At 35.1% G+C, this 23,437-nt stretch overlaps 1 protein-coding gene across 2 annotated transcripts in view; it reads left to right on the plus strand.

The window, feature by feature from the left end:
* The window catches only part of Dnai4 (dynein axonemal intermediate chain 4), a 61,634-nt gene that overhangs the window by 20,735 nt on the left and 17,462 nt on the right, over positions 1–23,437 (plus strand). For both annotated transcript variants that reach the window (XM_042679507.1, XM_042679515.1), the window contains exons 5-10: positions 130–289; positions 3,335–3,474; positions 5,580–5,732; positions 9,474–9,668; positions 12,417–12,625; positions 22,020–22,106. In XM_042679507.1, the coding sequence (XP_042535441.1) occupies positions 130–289; positions 3,335–3,474; positions 5,580–5,732; positions 9,474–9,668; positions 12,417–12,625; positions 22,020–22,106 (944 nt within the window). The remainder of the gene's footprint in view (positions 1–129; positions 290–3,334; positions 3,475–5,579; positions 5,733–9,473; positions 9,669–12,416; positions 12,626–22,019; positions 22,107–23,437) is intronic.

Raw genomic sequence — 23,437 nt, forward strand, 5'->3', positions numbered from 1 at the left:
CTCACAACCATATATGGTTCCCCAACCATATATATCTCTGGCAATGAATCATGGAAATTAATGACTAGGAAAAAATACAAGTTTAAATGATCCATTGGTAAATTATTTTTATGAAATCATATATTTCAGAATTACGGGTTGTAAGGGCAGCAGCACATGAAACAATTATAACAAAAGAAGACCTAGAGAAGACAATAGAGATAATACTCACTGAGACAGAGACACTAGAACTGTTTAACCTGCCAACAGTTATGATCTCTGTAGAATCAGAAGAAGCTGAGAAAGTAATGTATGTATAATTCAATATCTATCTTGCTTCTTTAATTCACATGCTAAAGTAGGGGTCTTTATGAAAGGTCCTTGGAGATTTCTGTGTATATGTTATGGTGTATGTACTGTGTTAACTTAAATATAAAGTTATATAAATGTCCTGTGAAATGAGAGGGAAAGCGCTTATATTGCATGTATCATAGAGAGAAAGACTATAACTTTATCATTTTTAAAATAATTGCAATAGAATTTGAAGAAGAAATGGAGATGATGGATAATGGATTCAAAGCTAAGTAACATTAAATTATGTGAGTGATTCTAATTAATAATTATGTATTACATCCCCAAACAGAGGATTTTGAATGATTTTACCACAAAGAAATAATAAATGTTTGGGGTAAAGTAAAAGCTGTTTAATGTGATTTGATAAAAATTTTCATGTTTCAGAATACTCCATTGTACCAGATAAATATGTTTCAACAGTATTTGTCAAATAAAAAATAAAACAACAAAAATAGATAAACTTCTAAGCCAAAAAATAAGACTCAATAAAGGTTTTCATTATTTTATGCATATCTAAATTATTTTTAAATTAAAATGCAAGTCTGACATTTTATATTTGATTTTAAAAGGGGAATGCAAGGAAACTAATGGACTTTATTAAAGCAGGATTACAATGTTTCCCTTTATTAATGAATATTAATAGATTATTAGTTCTCTGTTGTTAGGTGTAGAAAATTTAAAACTATTATGCTGTTTGCAGATTTGATATATTTTATTTTGGCAGTATTGAGGTTTGAACTCAGGGCTTCATGTTTGCTGGGCAGGTACTCTACCACTTGAGCCATTCCACCAACATTTTGTAAAATGTAGTACAATTAAGCCATGAATGAAATATCTTTACAACTCTTAAGAAGTAAGGGAATATGGCTGGAGATAGAACCTCTCTGGGAGAATGCCTGCCTCGCATGTGTGAGGGCTTGCAATAGGTCCCCAGCACCACCAAAAAGGAAAGAAAAGGGAGGAAATAGGGATAAGTAGCTGAAGTCAAAAGAGAAAGAGATACAAGGAACAAATGTTAGCATCAGTGTCTTGATTTGGAGACCAGTAGTAATTTGAGCTGAAGTATATTGTATTAATTAAGCAAGACCTGCAGAAGGAGCTTATGGAATATGATTGCATCTTAGTAGCAGAGTGCATTCATAGCATGCCAAGAGCCTGTGTTCAGTCCTCAGCAACAAAAGAAAAATGAGAATAACAACTCAGTTATCACAGTTTTATATTAATAAGCTCTTCTTGCTACTTTCATAAGCAAATACTTATATTTAGAGGAATGAAGTAAAGCATATGCTTTTTAGACCCTTAAGATTCTCTTTGATTGAATTTGATAAATGCATACCAAATCAATAAAGAAATAAGTCATTATAAATAAGAAATAACAACCATAGAGGATTTTAATATCAGATATAGAACATGAAATGTATATGAAAGAGTGGAAACATAATGGCTGAGTTATGGCTCATGCCTGTAATCCCATCTATGTAGAAGGTAGAGATTGGGAAGATCAAGGCTTGATGCCAGTCCAGGCAAGGTTAGCAAGATCCCATCTCAACCAATAAACTAGTCCTGGTAATGTATGTTTGTGATCTCAACTACCTTGGAGGCATAGGTAGGAGGATTGGGTCTAAGAGCAGCTAGAGCAAAACATGTGAGATCCTCCCTGAAAAATAACTAAAGCAATCAAAAGGACTAAATATTAGAGGCCTGTCTAGCAAACTGAAGTATTAGAGGCCTGTCTAGCAAGCATGAGGCCTTGTCTTCAAGCCCCAATATTACAAAAAAATGAACATTATTATCAAAACGATGAAAAGAACTTCAAAGTATATCAAAGCAAATACAGTTGTTGAAAATAAAAGACAAATATTGGTTTATAGATTAGATTTAATGACTACAGAGTTAATTAGAAAATAGATCTGGATGCGTTAAAATAAAGCTTTAAGAGAAAAATGATTTATCAAATATGAAACAGAAATTTAAAAATATGTTTACAACAGAATTGTAGTCTAACATATCCAACCAGAGTTTCATAAGGACATATTACAAAGAGTACAGATGTGGTATTTTTAAAAAGGGTAAGGACTTTCCCAAAGTACTGAAAGCAAATGTCTTCATGACATTGTGTCAGCATTCCAGAATAGTAAAAATACAAACAGAAAAGTTGAAAATATAAGAAAAATATGGGAAATATATATACAACCTTCAGAGAACCAAACTGATTGTATGATTATAGCTGAAGATCACTTCATAATGGGAGGCATAATAATTTCAAGCTTATTTTTCTTAATTATTTATTGATGAGTCAACCAACATATAGCTGTTGTATAGGTATAGATGATTTGGAAAAAAATGTTACATACCTCAGCAATCAACAACAGAGCAGATCACTTTCAAATGTACACCTAACTGTTATAAAAATCAAGCACATAGCCATAGCCTGTAGAATCATACAAACAATTCTATAACCACAATGCAATGAAAATAATTAAAAATTAATAATATGAATCACAACTAAAACACACATTTGCATGTTCACTGGGAAGTTAGAAAACATTTCTAAGTTTCTCATAGATCAAAGAGGTTAAAATGCAAATTTGAAAAATACTCAGAGCTAACCAGTTATATATACTTATGGGATGCCACAAGAAAGAATTTATAACTTTAAATCTTTGTATAAAACTTGAGCATAGTACTAGCATATTCTAAGTGGGCCATGAAGTATTAGAGATATTGGGAGACACAGAAAAAAGCCATCCTGTGGTGATAACACAGTCTTTTACTCTGGATTAAAAAAAAAACTCTTAACTTCACCTTTTAGTACAATTCACATTAATGAAAATAACTTCAAGTGAATATAAAGAGATGATATATGGGCTGGGGCATAGCCCAAGTGGGTAGGGCACTTGCCTAGCAATTGATAATATTCTAAGTTCAGTTCCCAATAGCATTAAAAACATGTATGCTAGCAACTATTTTTAATGAGCTAGTTATATTTTATCTTTTATAGCAAGAGAAATAAGAATTATGAAGACCTTTGCAAGAACAGAGTAGGCAATGACTTATATGTTGAAAGGATGATGCAGACATTTAATGGATCACCAAAGAATAAAGATGTTCAGTGTGATAAAATCATAATGGAAGAAAAAGGTAATATATTTTATTTCCCGGGGTAAACTACTATGGCTTTTGTTTGTTTGTTTGTTTGCCAGTCCTGGAGCTTGAACAAAGGAACTGGGTTCTGTTCTTGTGCTTCTTTATCGCAAGGCTAGCTCTCTGTGTTTGAGCCACAACTCCACTTCCAGCTTTTTCTGAGTAATTTATTTGAGATAAGAGTCTTATGGACTTTACTTCCCTCACTGGCTTCAAAATTGATCTTCAGATCTCAGCCTCCTGAGTAGCTAGGATTATAGGTGTGTGCCACCACAGCATCCAGAAAACTATTATGTTTTAATATGTGTCCATTCAAACTGGCAATCATTGAACAAATACTGAAGTACATGAAGCAAAAATTGAAATCAATTGGAAATAATAGTTGTGAACTGTAATTTATAGTTTTCAGGATGTTATGAATTCATACATAATAAAGATACATGTGAATAACATGATTATTAAGTTCATTAAAAAGCTCAATGTCTTCTGGACTTTTTCTTAGTACTGCTTATCTGTACAAAGGATGCATGTCTGAGCCTCACTCTAGAAAAGAGGTCTGTTTGACTAGCTGTGCTAGTTTCTACTAGTACTGGTATGTAAGATGCTAGTTGGCAATTCCTTACTATTTTCTGAAGGGAAAAGTAATAAATCAATTTAGCTATGTATTTAAAATTTCATTTTTCAATTAGTTCTATCACCAATAAAAGTAATATTTTGATCTTCATTTTTCTGATTCCTGCATCTATTTTTCAATCTCATCTGAAGGCAGACATGTTTTCATTGAAATATAAAACCTTACCATTTACTTGGTCTCTATCTAAATTATTTAATGTAACTGCCTTTGTTTATTTAAAAAAGATTGGAGGAAGGGGTGGCATTGGAAGGGATGGGGGAATAATGAAAGGGGTGACAGTGATTAAGATTCATTATTGCTGGTCTCTAGTGGCTCACAGTATAATCCTAACTACTCAGGAGGCTGAGATCTGAGAATCGTGGTTCAAAGCCAGTCTGGGTAGGAAAGTCTGAGATTCTTATCTCCAATTAGCCACCAGAAAACTGGAAGTAGAGCTGAAGAGTGTTAGCTTTGAACTCTTAAGCCCTGAGTTCAAGCCCCACAACTGACAAAAAAAATAAAATGCATTGTATTCATGTAATACTTGATACTTGGTTGAATGGCAATTTATTTGTGAGACTACTTAAAGATAATAAGTACAATAAGAAAAAAGCCAAAAGAAAATGAAAAATAAGGTCCTACCAAAATATAGTTACCATTGATCTAGTTGTTACTATGTTCCACACACTATAGCTAAAAGTTTCTGTTAATGCTCAAGTAGAGATACACAAGTAACTGTAAGGTAATCCCATAATTTATGTCTACAAAAATTCAGACTACCCAGATTGCTGGTGGTTCATGCCAGGATGCTGAGATCTGAGGATTGTAGTTCAAAGCCAGTACAGGCAGGAAAGTCCCTGAGACTCTTATCTCCAATAAACTATTCAGAAGAAACTGGAAGTGATATTGTTGCTCAAGTGGCAGAACACTAGCTTTGAGTAAAAGAAACTCAAGAGCAGGACTGGCACACACATACATAAAATTCAGATAGTAAACGCTAGATTATCCCTATTTTAGAGTATCTAGGATTGAAGTACACATGAAATGCGTTGGACAAAGCTCTTCAGAGGAAAAAGATCTGAGCAAATACTGGCCCCCCAGGCAATCTGATAGCAGAGCACACACTGAAATTTATTAAAATATATTCAAACCAAACATATACCTATATGTAGTATAAGAAAAGAATTCATTCCATTTGCTTATCAGACATGATAGAAAACAACATTCCTAATTGCTAATAACCTCCTGGTCACTTTATTATTACACCCATTTCTTCTGGATTTATCTTAGACTCAGAAATGCTGAGGAAGAAAGGAATAATTTGAAATATTACTTTCTAGCACTAGTTAAACTATCTTAAATGATCCATTACTATATAATTGGAAAATAATCATTAATTATTTATGACCATTTTGAAGATGATATTAGGGCATATAATTTTGAGATTTTATTTTATATAGTTTAAAAGTAATATTTTTTGTCTATTTAGGTGTAATGGCAACTACCTGGGATTTATATGATTCTTACAATGCTCTGGAACTTTCTTTATCAGTAAAACGGCCTGTAATGACCACAGCTAGTAAAACAAATGTACCTCCTAGAGATAGAGAACAAAGACAACTAGGAAGTGCAACAGACAAAAGTAAGATTTCACATATTTCAGTTTTTTTCAATGCTTTTTTCATGTGACATTTTAAATCCTTTTTAATAAATATGAAAATTACAACTTTTACTCAGAAATAGTGTTGTTCCTCTTTCACATTGTCTTGGACACTACTGAAAAGGTAATTTATTCTTGGATAATTGTCAAGAGTTTTTGAGTCTTTAGTGTTGTTTTACTTGTTCTTAAGTTTGTAAATTCTTTCACTTTATCTCTTCTGTAATTTTTTTTTCTGTGCTGTTACTGGGACTTCAACCCAAGGCCAGGGCACTCTTCCTTAATTATGTATTTTGCGAACGGTTGGTTCACTGTTACTTGAGACATCTATTCACTTCTGGCTTTTTGCTAGTTAACTAGAGATAAAAGTCTCACAGACTTTTCTGCCCAGGCTGAATTCAATCCTCAGCTCTCAGCCTCCAGAGTAGCTAGGATGATAGACATGAATAATTGATGCCCACATTCTCTCTTAATTACCATAAATTAGATATTTTACAAGCAAAAGAAAATATGTCAGCACTGTTACCACAGAAAATGGAGATTTATTAATAGCAGTGACACTTACCTTGGGGCAGTTTTACTTCCCGATGAGAGGTTTGACAATGTCTGAAGATATTTTTGAGGGTGTATTATTAAAAGTGAAAATATTGTTAAAAATTAATACTGGAATGCTGAATATAAAAGGTGGATATGTGACAATCCTAAGGTATTTGGGAGGTAGGGATAGGAGGCTCATGGTTTGAACCTTTCTCAAAAAATAAACTGGGTATGGTTATATATATGATTAATCCCAGTTTATGTAAGAGGTTCACATAGGAGGACTAAAGTCTGAAGCTAGCCTTGGCAAAAATGCAAGATCTTATCTGAAAAACAGGTGAAAGCAGAAAGGACTAGACATGTGAATTGAGAAGCTGAACAATTTTCTGTCAAGTTCAAGGTCCTAGATCAAATCCTAGTTCCGAGTAAGATGGATATAAATCCTTTATCAGATGTAAATTTTGTTGAAATTTTCTTCCAGTTCAAGGTTTATGTTTTAAGTGTCATAATAGGTTTTTTAAAAAAATAAGTCCAGTTTATTAATTTTTATGGTTTATGTTTTTGATGCCCTTATCTAAAAACTTATGTCCATTTTCTCCTATGTTGACTTCTAAAATTTTTATAGTTTTCTATTTTACCCTTAGGTGCAAAATTCATTTCACTTAGTTTCATAAAAAGTGTAAGCTTTATGTCTAGATTAAAATTATTTCTGCCCATGGATGTCTCTATTATCTACTCTGCAATATTGTAAAGAAATACCTGAGGCAGTTAACATAAAGAGAAAAGGTTTACTTTGGCTCACACTAGTTCTAGTCTAAGATTGAGTGTACATTGCTTTGTAGCTTTGGAAAGGATGAGATACCATGGAAGGCACATGTGGCAAATCAACAACATACTTTATGAGCCAGAAAAAAAGAGAGCAGCTCTACAGGCTAGAGACCCTAAATTCTCCTCAAGACATACCCATATGACCTAAGAACCTCCCACGTGGTTCACAGCATCTCAATACCACCATCCTGGGGACAAAAACTTCATTTAGCACACTGACCTCTAGGGGGCCCTCATCCAAACCGTAGCTATGTCCAATTGTCCAATAGTTCCCAGCACCACTTACTGAAAACTCTAACTTCACTCAATTGAATGCCCTTGCTCCTTTGTCAGATATCAGCTGGCTTCACCATTGTGATTTAATTCTGGACCCTGTTCTATTTATCAGTTTGTCTATTGGTTTGCCAGTACTGCATGCCTTGATTAATGGTAGCTTTAGAGTAATTCTCAATATCAGTTAGTTTCAGTCATCTGTCTGTTTTTGTTTGTTTAAGACATGGTTGAATATAAAATGTCATTGTGTGAATTTCTTTGCATTTATCCTCTTTGAGATTCATTTAGTTTCTTGAATCTATTTTTATTTATTTAGCCAAATTTTGAGCATTTTCAATGATCAGTTCTTTTTTTGTTCTGGTCCTGGGACTTGAATTCAGGGCCAGGGCATTGTCTCTGAACTGCTTTGGCTCAACACTAGTACATTACTACTTGAGCCACAGCTCTACTTTCTGCTTTTTTTGAGATTAATTAGAAATAAGAGTCTCATGGACTTTTCTGTCTGGCCTAGCTTTGAAAGATCCTCAGATCTCAGCTTCCTGAGTAGCTAGGATTACAGACATGAGCCACCAGTGCCCAGTTTAGTTCTTCATGGGTTTTTTTTGTCACACCTTTTTTCCTCTTCTGAAATGCTGATGACATATATGTGTGATCTTTTGTTGCAGTCTCACTGATTTCTGACGCACTGTTCATTCTGTTCAGATTATATTCTCTTTATTGTAAAGACTGTTATATTGTATTCAAGGTATAAATGTGAAAATGGAACTAGGTAAATTGAGAGGATGCATAGGGTTGGGAGAGATGGGGACAATGATGGAAGGGGTGACACTGATCAAGGTACATTGTACTCACAAACTGAGAGGTCGAACTGAAACTCTTTATACAACTCCTTAATGATAATATTTTTTAAAGATTGTTATAGTGTTACTTATTCAGGTTCACTGATTTTTTTCACCTATCCCATTCTGCTGTCAAACTAACTGATATTTAAATTTTTTGATTATATTTTCCAGTTCTACACTTTCCATTTGTCTTTTCTTACTTCTAAAACATTGTATTCTTTTTCTTAAGTTTTTTTTTTGCTATTATTTTTTGGTTTGTGAGACAGTTTCACTATATAGCTCAGACTAGCCTTGAAGGATATCAAGGCCAGTTTTGGCTGCACAGTGAAACCCAACTGGGGAAATTGTTTTGGACAATGTATTTGAACTTTCAACTTCCTACTTCTGTTTCCTTAGCACTGACATTACAGGCATGTGCCACTATACCAGGGAAGAATTTTATAAATTTGAATTATTTTAAGACACTGTAATGTGTCAGAGCAGTAACAAAACTAATACAGTACTGTAGTAGTCCCATAAAGCAATCATCAGGTGAGACCTTTATCTGAAGACTGAATATAAATAAGAAAGCATACTCTTATTTGAATGCATCCACTAAAGTTTACCTTTTGGAAATTTAAACCTTGAATTCATATATTGATGGTATGTAGAAGTAGGCCTTGGGGAGGCGACTAGGAGGTTTTTTTGGGGGAGGGTGGTGTCATGGAGGTAGCCTCCCCATAATGAGATTAGTGGTTTCATAAGAAGAGAGATCATAATGTTTGTCTTGCTGTGGCATAGCAAGAAGGTGCTACCAGCTACAGATGTTGACATGGAACGTCTCAGCCTTTAAAGTTATAAGAAATAATATTTTTCTTTCTTCATAAATTACCCAGTCTGTAGTTTTCTGATATAGCAAGATAAAATGAACTAATACAGATAAATTACCTAATAAAATGTTCATTGCTTATCTTCTGAGAAACTGTGTATATTGATGGTTTAAAATTCCAAAATAAATTATAATAATAATAAATTTCCAAAATAAACACATTAATATGTGTTTATCTTACATTTTATGTGTACATAAAAAGGTTTAATATATATGTACATGTTGTTTAAAGTTTAATATGTGTATATACAAATACATGTGTTGTTGGAAATTGGTATAAAGAGAAATGACAAAATATCATTTAAAAATATTTAGATTGTATGAATCCTCTAACAATATTTGGATATTTTATAATTGCATTCTGTTTACATTTTATAGCTAGTGAAGCTAGTTCTCTAATGGATATAGAAAATGTAATTCTGACTAAAGTGCATGATAATGAAGAAGACCAGTCAGAGACAATATTAAAATCTGACCATTTTCATCAGGATTTGTTTTTTATGGAACGAGTTTTAATGGAAAATGTGTTTCAGCCAAAGTTTGCAGCTTATCGTCAGCTTCCTATTTTAAAAGGTATTTTTTAAGAACATATTCATGCTTAGACACTCAATTACAAATTTTAAGTGATACTATTATAATCTCTAATCTGGGTTATGATTAGAAGATGTATTTTTATAGTTTTCAACTCTTAACATGTAAGTAACAATAGAGTCCAACCCAGGAAATCCACAAAAGACTGTTCCTTAGATATAAAATGGAATAAGCACTATGGTTTTTTTCCTCCTAGTCCCCACATTCAATTAGTTACATTTTCTGTAGACTCTCTCATGTTTAATCCTTTTTTCCATTGCCATTAAATGTTCATATTCTGGATTTTATTACCATTTCCAAATTATATTGCAAAGCAGTCTTCCTACCCTCATTGATACAAAACTCAGCTCATTTATTCACATTTTGTTTTCCTTACCATTCTTAATTAATTAATTAATTATATAAAATCTTGACTTTGCTGGGGATTGAACCTCTTTTGCATATGTTGCTCAATACCCTACATTCACCATTTCTCCAGCCTTATTTTATTACATATTTATTTTCTTACTTATTTATTTTTTGGCAGTACTAGGGTTTGAATTTAGGGCCTAATCTTTGCTAGGCAGATACTCTATTATGAGCTGTACCTCTAGCCTTCTTTTGAAGGTAATTTTGAAATAGGGTCTTACATTTTGCTAGCCTTCTTTTAAAGGTAATTTTGAAATAGGGTCTTACATTTTGCTTGGGTTCATGAATATTTAGGCTTTCTAGCATAACTGCGATAACAGTGTGTACCACCATACCCATTTTCTTTCATTGAGTGAGAATACACAAAATTCTCTACTCATTATCCTTCCAATCTTAGGCTCCCAATCTTAGCCTCACACATAGCTGTGAGTAAAGGCATGCACCACTATGCCTGGCTATGTATTGAGAAAGGGATTGTATATGTATGCCCAGGCCAGTGTTAAATTAGAGTCCTTCAGTCCTCCAATTTCAGTCTCCCAAACTGTTTATAGTCTTGAGCCAATAGTATTCTCATTTTTTGTTATTTGTAGTGATGTTATTAGTGGTGATGGAGATTGAATCCAGAGGTATGCCTCTACTAATGAACTATATCCCTAGGTCCTTGAAAGTTTTGATTGATTTTAGAGATAAGTCAGATTCAATACATGAATGAAGAAAATGAAGGCTATAGAAAAAAATTTAGGTTACACAGTAAGTGACAAGATTAGGCATTCAGTGAGGGTCTTTTGACCCCAAGTATGATTCCTTTTCTTCTATACCATCCCACCTTATTGATGCGTTTTGACCACTATATAACCATATGGCACTTGATTGCTCAAAAACTTTCAATACCTTCCCACTGTCTAGAATAAACTACACATCTCAGAGTATCTCATTCAAAAATGGATGCAACCTAGCCAGATGTTATATCACTAGGTTGCTTTGCACCCTAAAAGTTAGCCAAAATAGACTTACTTAGTCACCCTGAAAAGAACCTAAACTTTGATGCCTTAATGCCTTTATCTGAAATCTACTTAACAGTTCGTTCTTGTAATTACATCGTCTTTGCCTACTTTATTCCCAGCTTGCAAATATGGATAAGGGAAAACACTTTCGTTTTTGAGTCTTCAAGTCTAATTAATCTTTTATATGGGTACATTAAAAAACTTGTTACAAATACTTAACTTTAGTTAAATCTAGAAAAAATATAAATTATGATCATTTTAAATTTCATTATTATTCAAAATTTTCATTTTATATGTAACATTTTAATCCCACATCCTATGTGGATATATTTTTTGAGACAGGGTCTCACTCTGTTGTACAGGCTGACCTTAAACTTACTATATAGCCCGTTAAATTCAAGATGCTACTGCGTCCACCTCCAGAGCATTGAGTTTATAGGCATATGCCACCATATCTGTCACTACTGATTTATTTTTGGCCAGTGTACTTTTATTCACATTGCATATTTTGGCAGTTTCCAGAGAAGATCAGTGAAGAAATAGAATGAAGAAAAGGCAGGCAGAAAGGCAATGGACTTCTCTATGTTATAGTCTGAGCAAATGAACACATCATCTTCATACTTTGATGTGCCATTCATAAGGGAAATACCTTTTTTTTCAGTATCTATTGAGATAAAATGAAGAAAAAGAACCCACAGAAACCCATTTTTCAGCTGACCAGCCTAGCAATAAACCAAGTGTTCCTCTTCAGCCCTAAATTATAATTTGGTTTACACAGACATTTCATTTCAATAAAACATAACAATGGTCCACTTTATGGGTGATATTATAGTATTGGTCTCAGTTAATAAGAGGTAGACCTACTGGTTTGACATAAGTACATCAGAGGTTAGGATTTAAATCTGACAAGATGTAAGGGAACTTATACCTTAGTTAAATTGTGTGTGGGGGTGTTCCTTGGTATAAGTTAAAATACCATCTACAGTATATAGGTTGCATTTGACTTCTTTTCCAATTTAAAAACAGTCACAATACCTAACTTATCTTTTGTCCTTTAGAGGCATTACATTTTTCATCTGAATATGCCACTGTGGCTTATTTATTGAATGGTCAGAAAAGCTGCTAGCTTTTAGTGGCATCTAGAGCAACCAAAGACTGCAGTAATATAGACACGATTCAAGGTGCTCTATTATTTCAGCTGTAAAATCCAGCAGATCCAATAATACTTGAAGTGTCAGTGATGTAGATGCTGTTTGAAGCCTCTGACAGCCTTTTAGATTATAGAGGACAATAATGTTTCTATTTGATTTAATTTTAGAACCTGAGCCTGAAGAGCCTGAAGACTTTTTAGAAGGTGAGAACCTGGAAGAGGCAGAGGATGAATATAAGAAGGAGGAGGAAGAAGAAGGAGAAATACATGCAGAAGAATCAACAATACCAGCCAATTTGGAACGACTTTGGTCTTTTTCCTGTGACTTAACCAAAGGCCTTAATGTGAGCAGCCTTTCCTGGAATAAAGCAAATCCAGTAAGTTATCAGCCATTTTATCAATCTCATCAATTTTTTAAAGCAATGATTGAATTAATAATCAAACTTTCTTCCCTTCCTACAGAGCATAGTCCCTAGTTTCAAAATTCCTAAAACAGCTGGGTGCCAGTGGCTCATGCCTGTAATCCTAGCTACCCAGGAGGCTGAGATCTGAGGATCATGGTTCAAAGCCAGCCTGGACAAGAAAGTCTGTGAGATTCTTATCTCCAATTAAGCACCAGAAAACTGGAAGTGGCACTGTGGCTGAAGTGGTAGAGTGCTCATCTTGAGCTGAAGAGCTGAGGGACAGCACCAGGCCCAGAGTTCAAGCCCCACAACCAACCAAAAAAAAATTTCTCTAAAACAAATTTATGTTTTCCAAAGCATAAAATGCAAATAGTTATGAAATAATGTTCTTTTCCTTATATATAAAAATATTACTTTTATTTTAGGATATACACTTGGGATATGACATATTTTGAATCCATGTTAGTACTGAAAATTATACCAGCGTAGTTTATCTATTTTAACATACCAAAACTCTTGTACCCAATGCCTCCTGAAAGAAGTCATATTTGGAAGTGTATGCTTAACTCAGTGACCTTAGAAATGTGCAAAATCATTCTGAGATTTTCTAATTTTAACAAATACTTAGGTAGCACTATATCTTACCTATATTAATACACTTCTATAAGGTAGATACTAACATTTCCTCTATTAAGGTATGGAAACTGTAGCATAAAAAGCATAAATAACTTGCCCAATATTATGCAACTAGTAGGTGAAACAGCCAGGGTCTAAACACATATATCAGCTACCAGAATGTTCATCTACTGCACTGTGAAAAGTCATTTTGCGCAAAGAAGATCATCAAGCTGAGGAATGCTTTGCTTGCTTTAAAAAAATTACAGAGGAGAGACAGAGGAAGATGGCAGTGGAGCAGCTCGGGGCTAACCAAGCTCTCATGAAGAAACCAGTTTCAGTGTTCCAGTGAAAAATCCAAGGCGAGAGAGTCACACCACGTGTGCCATCATAGTACAGAGAGTTTGGCCAGAGAGGAAAAATTCAGGCACCTTGTTTAAGGAGTCAGATTTGTGGGCTGGGAATGTGGCTTAGTGGTAGAGTGCTTGCCTAGCATGCATGAAGGCCTGGGATTGATTCCTCAGTGCCACATAAACAGAAAAAGCTGGAAGTGGTACAGTGGCTCAAGTGGTAGAGTGCTAGACTTGAGCAAAAGAAGCTCAGTGCCCAGGCCCTGATTTCAAGCCCCAGGACTGGCAAAGACAGAGAGAGAGGAGGGGAGGGGAAGGAGAGAGGAGAGGAGAGAGAGATTTGAGCACTCACCGGTGGCCATGGTGGCAGTGGTGGCAGCAGTGGCTACTGCTGCCATATCAACAGACACAGCCTGGAACAAAGGTACCAGAGACAGAATGAGAATGGCTTCAACTCATTGCCAGCACAAGCTGACAAGGAGCAGAAATTTTCATCCTGCTGATCACAGACAGATGCAGATGGCAGATGGCCCCAAAACCAAAGGAAAGGCATGAGTACCCCACAAGACATTCCCACTCTTTCTTACAGAACAGCATTTGGAAGGTAGTCCCTCCCCCAACACTGGAGAAGAACATGATCTTGATACTCCAAATACTGGGGCAGAGCAGCTAGCAGATAACTCAGGCCTTAGAAGTAGACACTAACAAGCCAGTTTTGAACAGGGAAAAGGAACCTGACCAATGGGGTTCAGCTCCACCAAGGGGGAGTTGCCTTTCCCTGAGAGGAGGGAGCTCCACCCAGGGCAGGGTGACTCCACACTGGGTAAACACAGCCAGAAGTGGACCCAGCCCTCTGTAGCATGAGCTGCAGTCCCAGCTTCAGAAAGCTAAAAGAAAAACAATTTGAAACTGTATACTACATAAATCCTGAGAAGGGCTCCAGGCTTGGCCACAAGAGTGTTTTCCCCTCAGGGAAAAGCTACTGATTACTGACAGGCCACAACCCAACCTACATTCAAGCTCCCTCACAGTGACTCCAAGTTAGAAGAAGCAGCCCTCTCCCTCTTGTGTGAAACACACAGCAGATTGCGCTCCCACTGAACTAGTCTGGAGGAGGGTCACATAGTCTCTGTGCTGGTAAGGCAGAGCTTTGTTCTGTCTGCTCAAACAAACTGATTTAAGAAACCGACTAAGCCACAGGAAAAACCAAACACCACAAGCAAATTAGAGACTCCAACAAGAGACTAGATACAGACACAGGGAAGACACAAGAATCCCCAAATAAATTAAAGAATTCTTTTTCTACTAAATTAAATTTTTCTACTTTTTTCATTATTTTTATTTTATTTTTTCTTTTCTTTTTTCTTTTTCCCCTTTCCATTTTTGTCCTTTTTCTTTTTTTGCTCTACTTAATTGCTATACTGTTCATCCCAGATATGTACCCATCTTTAATTTTTAGGTCTTATCCTTCATTGTGTGCAAACTTTATTCAGACAAAGAGTACTTAATTCTCAATTTCTCAACCTAAGTTCCTTTAATTGTAGTATTATTTCTTTATACTTATATAATTTTTAAGTTTTTTATTAAAAATGTTTAAATTTCTTTTCTTTTTTTCCTTTTTCCTTTTGTTTCTTCTCCTTTCTTTCTCTCTTTTTCCTCTCTCTGAATTTAGGTCTTAGTTATCTTCCCTCTCTTCTTTTTTCTCCCTACATTGCTTTAATCTTATTTTCACCTCACAATTCTCCCTATACCTATTAATTTCTAGTCCCCTGACTCCTTTTTTGATTTTCTTAGTCCACTGATCCCTAGTTGTTTATTATTGAAATAAACTGTATCTGTACTCATTTTGACTGTGTCAAAAAAAAAATCGGTGCAACTACTGGGCTCTGGGTTGATGCTTGCCTTAAAACAGTGTTCTAGTTAGGAATTAGTTTTGCTTTCGTACCCAAATGGGCAGAGCAAGATGTAGAAACACAAGAAAAATGGCAAGTCAATAACCTCATCTTTTGCTCATGATAAACAGGCAACAGAGTAGTTGATAAATAATCCAGAGAAGAGTTCTCAAAATGTTCTACAAACACTAGTGATGAATGACAAGACTGAAACATTGCAAAGGGCTAGGGCAATTCATGAGTGTGATGAAGCTAACTGAACATTAATAGAGGAATTGCATGAGCATGATGAGGCTAATCAAAGATTAATGGAGGAATTGTGTGAGCACGATAAAAATAAACAAAGATTAATAGAGGGATTCATGGAATCCAACAAACAGAAAGCTAGAGAAACCCATGGAGGCCACAAACAGAAAGTTGAATGAATTCCAACAGAAGGAAAAGGAGTCCAATGAAAATGTAACCACTCAACTAAGGGATTTGAGAGTGAACACTGAAAACAAAATCAAGGAGGTAATAAAGTCCATACAAGATCTAAAACAAAGCTCCAACCAAGAAAGTGAAGCCATCAAATCAGACCAATTAGAAGGAAAGGAAATAAAAACAAAGTAGAAAGTCTTGACAGTAGGCTAGACCATGCAGAAGATTGAATTTCTGGGATTGGAGATAGCCTAGACATTATAAAGAAAGATAAGATTCAAGACAAATCCAAGAAATATGAAAGACCCATTCAACAGATAGACGACACCATCAGAAGGCCTCATTTAAAGCTGATAGGTATAGAGGAAGGCCTAGAGACAGAAGCTAAAGGTCTAGGAAGTTTATTTAACAGAATCCTAGCAGAGAATTTCTGAAATATACAATCAGATAGGTCCATTTAGAAACAAGAAGCCTTTAGAAAACCAAATAGACCAGACCAGAAGAGGACATCCAATCGTCCACACTGTAATCTGCACAGGATCAATAGAGACCAGATAAAGGATCCTTAAAGCTGTCAGGGAGAAAAGATCAGTCACCTATAAAGGAAAACCAGTCGGAATAGCTACAGAGACTATGAAAGCAAGAAGAGCCTGGAATGATGTATGCCACATCCTAAAGACAAACAACTATCAATGAAGAATTTTGTACCCAGCTAAACTCTCTTTCATAACAAAGGGACAAATAAAAACCTTCCACACACCAAAGAAAAATTGTAACAATGTATCTCCACAATTGTAACAATTGTATCTCCAGCCATACAAAACGTACTTAAAGATACTCCACACATAGAAAACCAACAAGAGTACCATAAAGGCCAAGAAACAGCCCCCAAACAGAGAATCATATTAGGAACACAGTAGGCACAGCTCCTAAGAAGATGGATAACATGGCAGGAACTTCTCAATCCTAACTCTCAATATTAATGGACCCAATTAAGCAACAGATTTCGAGTTGGATCACAAAGCAAGATACTTCCATCTTGTGCCTTCAAGAGACCACCTTGCCCACAAAAACTAACATATTCCAAAAGTGAAACAAACATATTCTGAAATCTACCAAGCAAATGGCCTAAACAGGCAAGAGTTGCAATCCTAATATTAGAAAAAATAAACTTCAAATTAAAATTAGCAGGAAGAGAAAAAGAAGGACATTACATACTAATAAAGGGATCTCCCCTACTAGAGAATATAATAATTCTGAACATCTATTCACAAAATGCCATAGCACCCAAATTTATCCAAGAAATATTACTTTCCCTAAAATCACCATAGATCCCATGACATTAATTGTTGGGAACTTTAACATGCTACTCTCCCTGCTATATAGATCAACCTGGAAAAAACTCAACAGAGAAACCTCGGACCTAAACAACTAGACTTAATAGACATCTACACAATATTTCACCCAACAACATCAGAATACACATTCTTCTCAGCAGCACATGGAACATTCTCCAAAAGAGACCACATTTTAGGTCACAAAGCAAATCTGTCCAAATTCAGAAACATTGAATCCATGGCATGCATTCTTTCGGACACAAGGAATGAAACTAGAATTCAACACTAAAAGCCACCAAAGAAAATCCTGTAACACATGGAGACTGAACAACACACTGTTGAACCACCAGTGGGTCATCAAAGAGATTAGAAAGGAAATTCAAATCTTTGTGATATTTAACAAAAATATACAAATTACCAGCTCCTCTGGGACATAGAAAAAGCAGTACTTAGAGGAAAATTCTACATCAACAAATTGGAGAGATCTCAAACCAACAATTTAATGATGTACCTGAAGCTCCTTGGAAAAGAGCAACAAGCCAAAGCCCAATCCAGTAGATGGAAACAAATAATTAAAAATAAATCAGAATTAGATGAATTAGAGTTAAAAAAAACTCATAGTGCAGGTGGACCCATTGCAACAATGAAATGTACAAGATGCTATGTTGAAAAACGAACTTTACAACTTCGGGGGATGTGGGGGCAGTAGATGTGAGGGCAGGGATGGTAAGGGGAAACGGAGGAGGCAACAATACCTGATAAGAAATATATTCATTATCTTGCTCATGTAATTGTAACCCCTCTGTATGGTATATTCACAATGAAAAAAACTTTATTGAAAAAAACCATAGAAATAATCAACAAAACAAAAAGTTGGTTCCTTGAAAAAATTAACAACATTGACATTCTCTTCTTTTTCTGGAAACAAAAATCAAAGATGAAAATGGAAACATCACCACAGAAACAACAAAGATTCAGAACATTATAAGGGAATACTTCTCAACCTTTATGCTAACAAATTTGAGAATCTGGAAAAAATGGAAGAATTTTTAGCAAATATTGATATCTCCAAACTAAACTAAGATAATTTAAACCAACTTTACAGACCCATATCAAGCATCGAAATAGAAGCACCAATAAGAAACCTCAGATCCAAGAAAAGCCCAGGACCAGATGGTTTCACAGCTGAATTCTACAAGGCATTCAAAGCAGAACTCACACCAATACTCCTCCAACTCTTCAATAAAATTGAAAATGGAAGTTCACTACCAAACTCTATAAGGCTATCATAACCCTCGTCCCAAAACCAGGCAAGGATGCATCAAAGAAAGAACTGTACACCCATTTCTTTGATGAACATTGATGCAAAACTTCTCAACAAAATTCTGGGCAATTGATTTCAACAATTCATCAAAAAAAATCATACATCATGATGAAACAGGTTCATTTCAGGGATGCAAAGGTGGTTCAATAAATGCAAATCAATTAATGTAATTCATCACATCAATAAGAGCAAGGATAAGAACCACATGATTATCCAATAGATGCAGAAAAAGTTTTTGACACGATTCAACACCCCTTTATGATGAAGGCTATGGAAAAACTAGGAATCCTTGGAACATTCCTCAATATAATAAAGGTTGTGTTTGACAGACCTACAGCCAGCATTATACTTAATGGCGAAAAGCTAAAGCCATTTTCTCTAAATTCAGGAATGAGATAAGGATGTCCACTCTCTCCACTCCTCTTCACTTTAGTATTAGAATGCCTACCTAGAGCAATAAGACAAGATGCAAATATAAAGAGGATCCAGATAGGGAAAGATAAAGTAAAACTCTCCCTCTTTGCAGATGACATGAACTCCATGGACTCTACTTCCAAGTTATGCTGATTTGGAACTTTGGCAAAGTAGCAGGGTATAAAATTAACCCTCAAAAATCAATAGCTTTTCCGTATAACAATAATGAGAAGAGCACAGCTGAAAAAATAAAATACCTAGGAATTAACTAAAGAAGTGAAGGGCCTCTATGATGAAAACTTTAAAAACCTGAAAAAGGAAATTAAAGTGTAACTAAGCAAGTGGAAAAAACTCCCATGCTCCTAGATTTAGAGGATTAACATCGTGAAAATGGCAATACTGCCAAAGACTATCTACAAATTCAATGCAATACCCATCAATATCCCAAATATCCATCAATATCCCACTCATTCTTCAGTGAAATAGAAGCAGCAATCCAAAAAGTTCATATGGAACAATAAAAAACCCTGGAGAGCAAAAACAATCCCTAGCAGAAAGAACAATGCTGGAGGAATATCAATACTAAAACTTCAAACTCTATAACAAAGCCATAGTAATCAAAACAGCTTGGTACTGGCAGAAGAACAGACCTGAGAACCAATGGAATAGAACTGAAGACCCAGAAATGAACCCACCGACCTATAGCCATCTAATCTTCAATAAGGGAGCTAAAAAACAATAGGATGGAAGAAAGACAGCCTCTTCAGTAAATGGTGCTGGCAAAACTGGTTAAACACTTATAGAAAATTAAACCTAGATCCTTATATATCACCCTGCATCAGAATCAACTCCAAATGGATCAAAGACCTTGAAGTCAAAGCAGACACCCTGAAAACATGACAAGAAGGAATAGGAGAAACTCTATGGTTCCTTGGCACAGGCCAAAATCTTCTTAATAAAGACCCAGAAACACAACAAATCAAAAAAAGGCTGGACAAATGGGATTGCATGAAATTGCAAAGCTTCTGCATGGCAAAGGACATAGCTAGCAAGATCAATAGAAAGCCCACAGATTGGGAGATCTTCACTAATCATGTAACAGACAAGGGCCTCATATCTAAAGTATACTTAGAACTCAAAAATTAAATCCCCTAGCAACAAATCCTCAAAGAAACAACTACCGGATTAATAAGTGGGGTAAAGAAAGAGAGATTCCTCTGAAGAAGAAATTAGAATGGTCACTAAACACATGAAGAAATTCTTATCTCTCTGGTCATAAAAGAAATGCAAATCAAAACAACATTGAGATTTAATTTCACCCCAGTTAGAATGGCTATAATCAAGAAATCTATTAACAACAGATGCTGGAGGGGCTGTAGCCAGAAGGGAACCCTACTGCATTGTTGGTGGGAATGTAAACTTGTTCAACCACTTTGGAAAGGAGTATGGAGGTTCCTCAAAAGACTCCACATAGAGCTCCCCTATGACCCAGCAATCTCACTTCTGGGAATTTACCCCAATGATCACAAACAAGGCCATATTAAAGCTACCAGCACAACTATGTTTATCACAGCATTATACCATAGCTAAGATACAGAGTCAACCCAGATGCCCCTCAGTAGATGAATGGATTAAGAGAATGTTGTGTATATATACAATGGAATTCTATGCCTCCATCAGAAAAAAAATGTCACTGCCTCATTTGTTATAAAATGGAAAGTGAAGAAAGCGAAGTAAGCCAGATGCAAAGAAATATAGGTCCCATTGTTTCCTTTATTTGCAATAACTAGTATACATTTAGGATAATCTTACCAGATGAGCAGAAAAACTCAAAAGCTATGTACATATGACCATATACTAATTGCATATATCCTTTGGTATGAAAAATTCCTCTGTGGAAGCATATAAGAGAAGCTCTTGAGTAATTCTTAGAGTAATTGCCTATGCAGAGTCTGGAGAAAACAAACTGGCGTTTGTCACTATCAGTGACAAGGGCAGTAGTGATAATTATTTAAGACAGGGGCAATTATGGAGAGAAGATTGGAATGAAACTATGATGGGACCCGAAAATACAGTATTTTAAAAACAAAGATTCTGATGACAAAGGGTGGGTATGTTTGGCTAGTGATTAAACATTTGTCTATATGTATATTTACAGATCTATTTCTTTTTAAAATTGTTGTTAATACTATGTTGTTCTTGAATTAGGGAGAAGCAGACATCTAGTACTGTTTTCCATGCTCTTTTCTGACATTCTTTATGATGCTTTCATGTATACTTGCAATATATTACAGAATTATTCACTTTTTTCTTCCCCATTTCCCTTCTCCTCCTAAGTAGTCTCATCTTTTAGTTCTATATTTATCTTATAAATTACTAAGTTTATATATATAATTTGTACATGAATATGTGTCTTTTTGGTCTAGTTTCCAAATACATAGTCATTTCTTGAAGTAATTACTGTACTACCCAATTTGTGCTGCCATAACAAAATACTGTAGATTGTAGTTTAAACAACAGCCTGTGATTTACTGGGAAGTCCAAGATCAAAGTGTTAACTGATTTGGTTGCCAGCAAGATGTTGCAGAGGGAGAGGAAGAGGGAGAAGGAGAGAGACAGAGACAGAGACAGACAGACAGACAGACAGAGACAGACAAAGTGTTAGGCACATGGAAGGAAACAATCCATAGCACCTAAACCTGTGTGTTTTATTTTGCACTCTCCCCTCCTCACTCTTTCCCTCCTCCTTTTCTCTCCTCTTCTTCTCTCCCCTCTTCTCCCTTCCCATCCTCTCCTCTCTTTTCCCTTCCTTCTCTACTCCTCTGTCCTCCCACTCTCTTTCTCTTTTCAGTGCTGAAGATTGAATCCAAGGCATTTTGTATGCTAAGCACGTGTTGTCCATTAAACTACGTTCCTAGTCCTCTTATTAAGATTTTTAAATATAGTTCCTCATGCCTCTGACAATATTTTTTGTGCTATTTTGTCTTATTTTAAATTTATTTCTCTGAATTTTAGGACCTTTTGGCTGTTGGCTACGGGCACTTTGGATTTAAAGAACAAAAACGAGGATTAGCTTGCTGCTGGTCAATAAAGAATCCCATGGTAACCCTAACAGGAATAGGAATCATTTTTATTTTAGTTAAATGTTAAACAAAGTTTTCATAAAGCATGTAATTGTATCTAATAACTAAACAAAATCTATGATATTTTATCAATCAAGACTTTTGTATTTTGCTTTAAACATACGATAAAATTTGTTCTTGTTGACATAAAAGGAATTCCATTAGTAAGTCACTTAATAAATATTTATTAAGACTCAAGATGCTGCTAGATATAGTGATATAAATTCAAACCATTACTAAAGAAGAATGCAATCTACACCGAAAATCATATGAAAATGACACATCTTTTTTTATACTTGGTGGTTTCTTAATGTATGAATAGCTACTTCATACCTGATCTTTGTGTTTCCTCAACAGATTTAATCTGTTAAGGTTAATAAGTGTTACTGCCATGAATTTTACAAAGAGAATGAATAATAATAAGTAATTTTTTGTTACTTCATAAGTTTACATTTAGTTCTACTTCAAAACTCAAGTGTAAAGTGGAAAACTTGGAGAAGGGTAAGACAACATATACAATGATTAAAATGATTATAATAGACCCAAACTGTCAGGAAGCTAAGTATATATAGAAATATATGTTATTTTAAATTTGGAAGGATTGACAGAATTGTCAGAAGTTTGTCATCTTTTCCACATAGATGGTTAGAAAGTGATTTAAACTAGACATAAATTGTAAAATAGAGTATGTTAGAAACTTTTGGTAGAGTTTTCTATTTAGTATTTAGAATAGATAACCCAAGTTCTAAAACAACTGCTGGAAACAGCATTTGTCTGTCAAGATGATTAGCACGTGCTAGATTATTTGTTTGTAGCTCACTATGTGTTTTTGTAAATAGGTAAATACGTGACGGTAATATTAATCCTACTGAAAGATTACCAAAATGTGGCAATTGCTATAGAAACCCACAAAATATTTTGTAAAGTGATTGAGAAAAATAAATATATTAAGATCCAGGAAATAACTAATTGAGATTTTATTTATAGTTGGTTTGTTTTTGTTTTTGGTCAGTTGTGGGGCTAGAACTCTAGGCCTGGGCACTGTCCCTCAGCTCTTCAGCTCAAGGCTAACGCTCTACCACTTGAGCCCCAGTGCCACTTCTGGCCTTTTCTGTTGATGTGATGCTGAGGAATCAAACCCAGGGCTTCATGCATGGGAGGCAAGCACTCTACCACTGAGCCACCTTCCCAGCCTATTTTTATATTTGAAGTTATAGAGACTAGAGTAATTAAACGTAGACTAACACTTTTTCTCATCTCCGCTATCATCAGAGTAGTCTCAGCCTCCATCATTCCTTGCCTTATTGTGAT

The sequence above is a fragment of the Dipodomys spectabilis genome, unplaced genomic scaffold, assembly GCF_019054845.1.
Source record: "Dipodomys spectabilis isolate Male_0828 unplaced genomic scaffold, ASM1905484v1 ptg000002l, whole genome shotgun sequence".
Classification (NCBI taxonomy): domain Eukaryota; kingdom Metazoa; phylum Chordata; class Mammalia; order Rodentia; family Heteromyidae; genus Dipodomys; species Dipodomys spectabilis.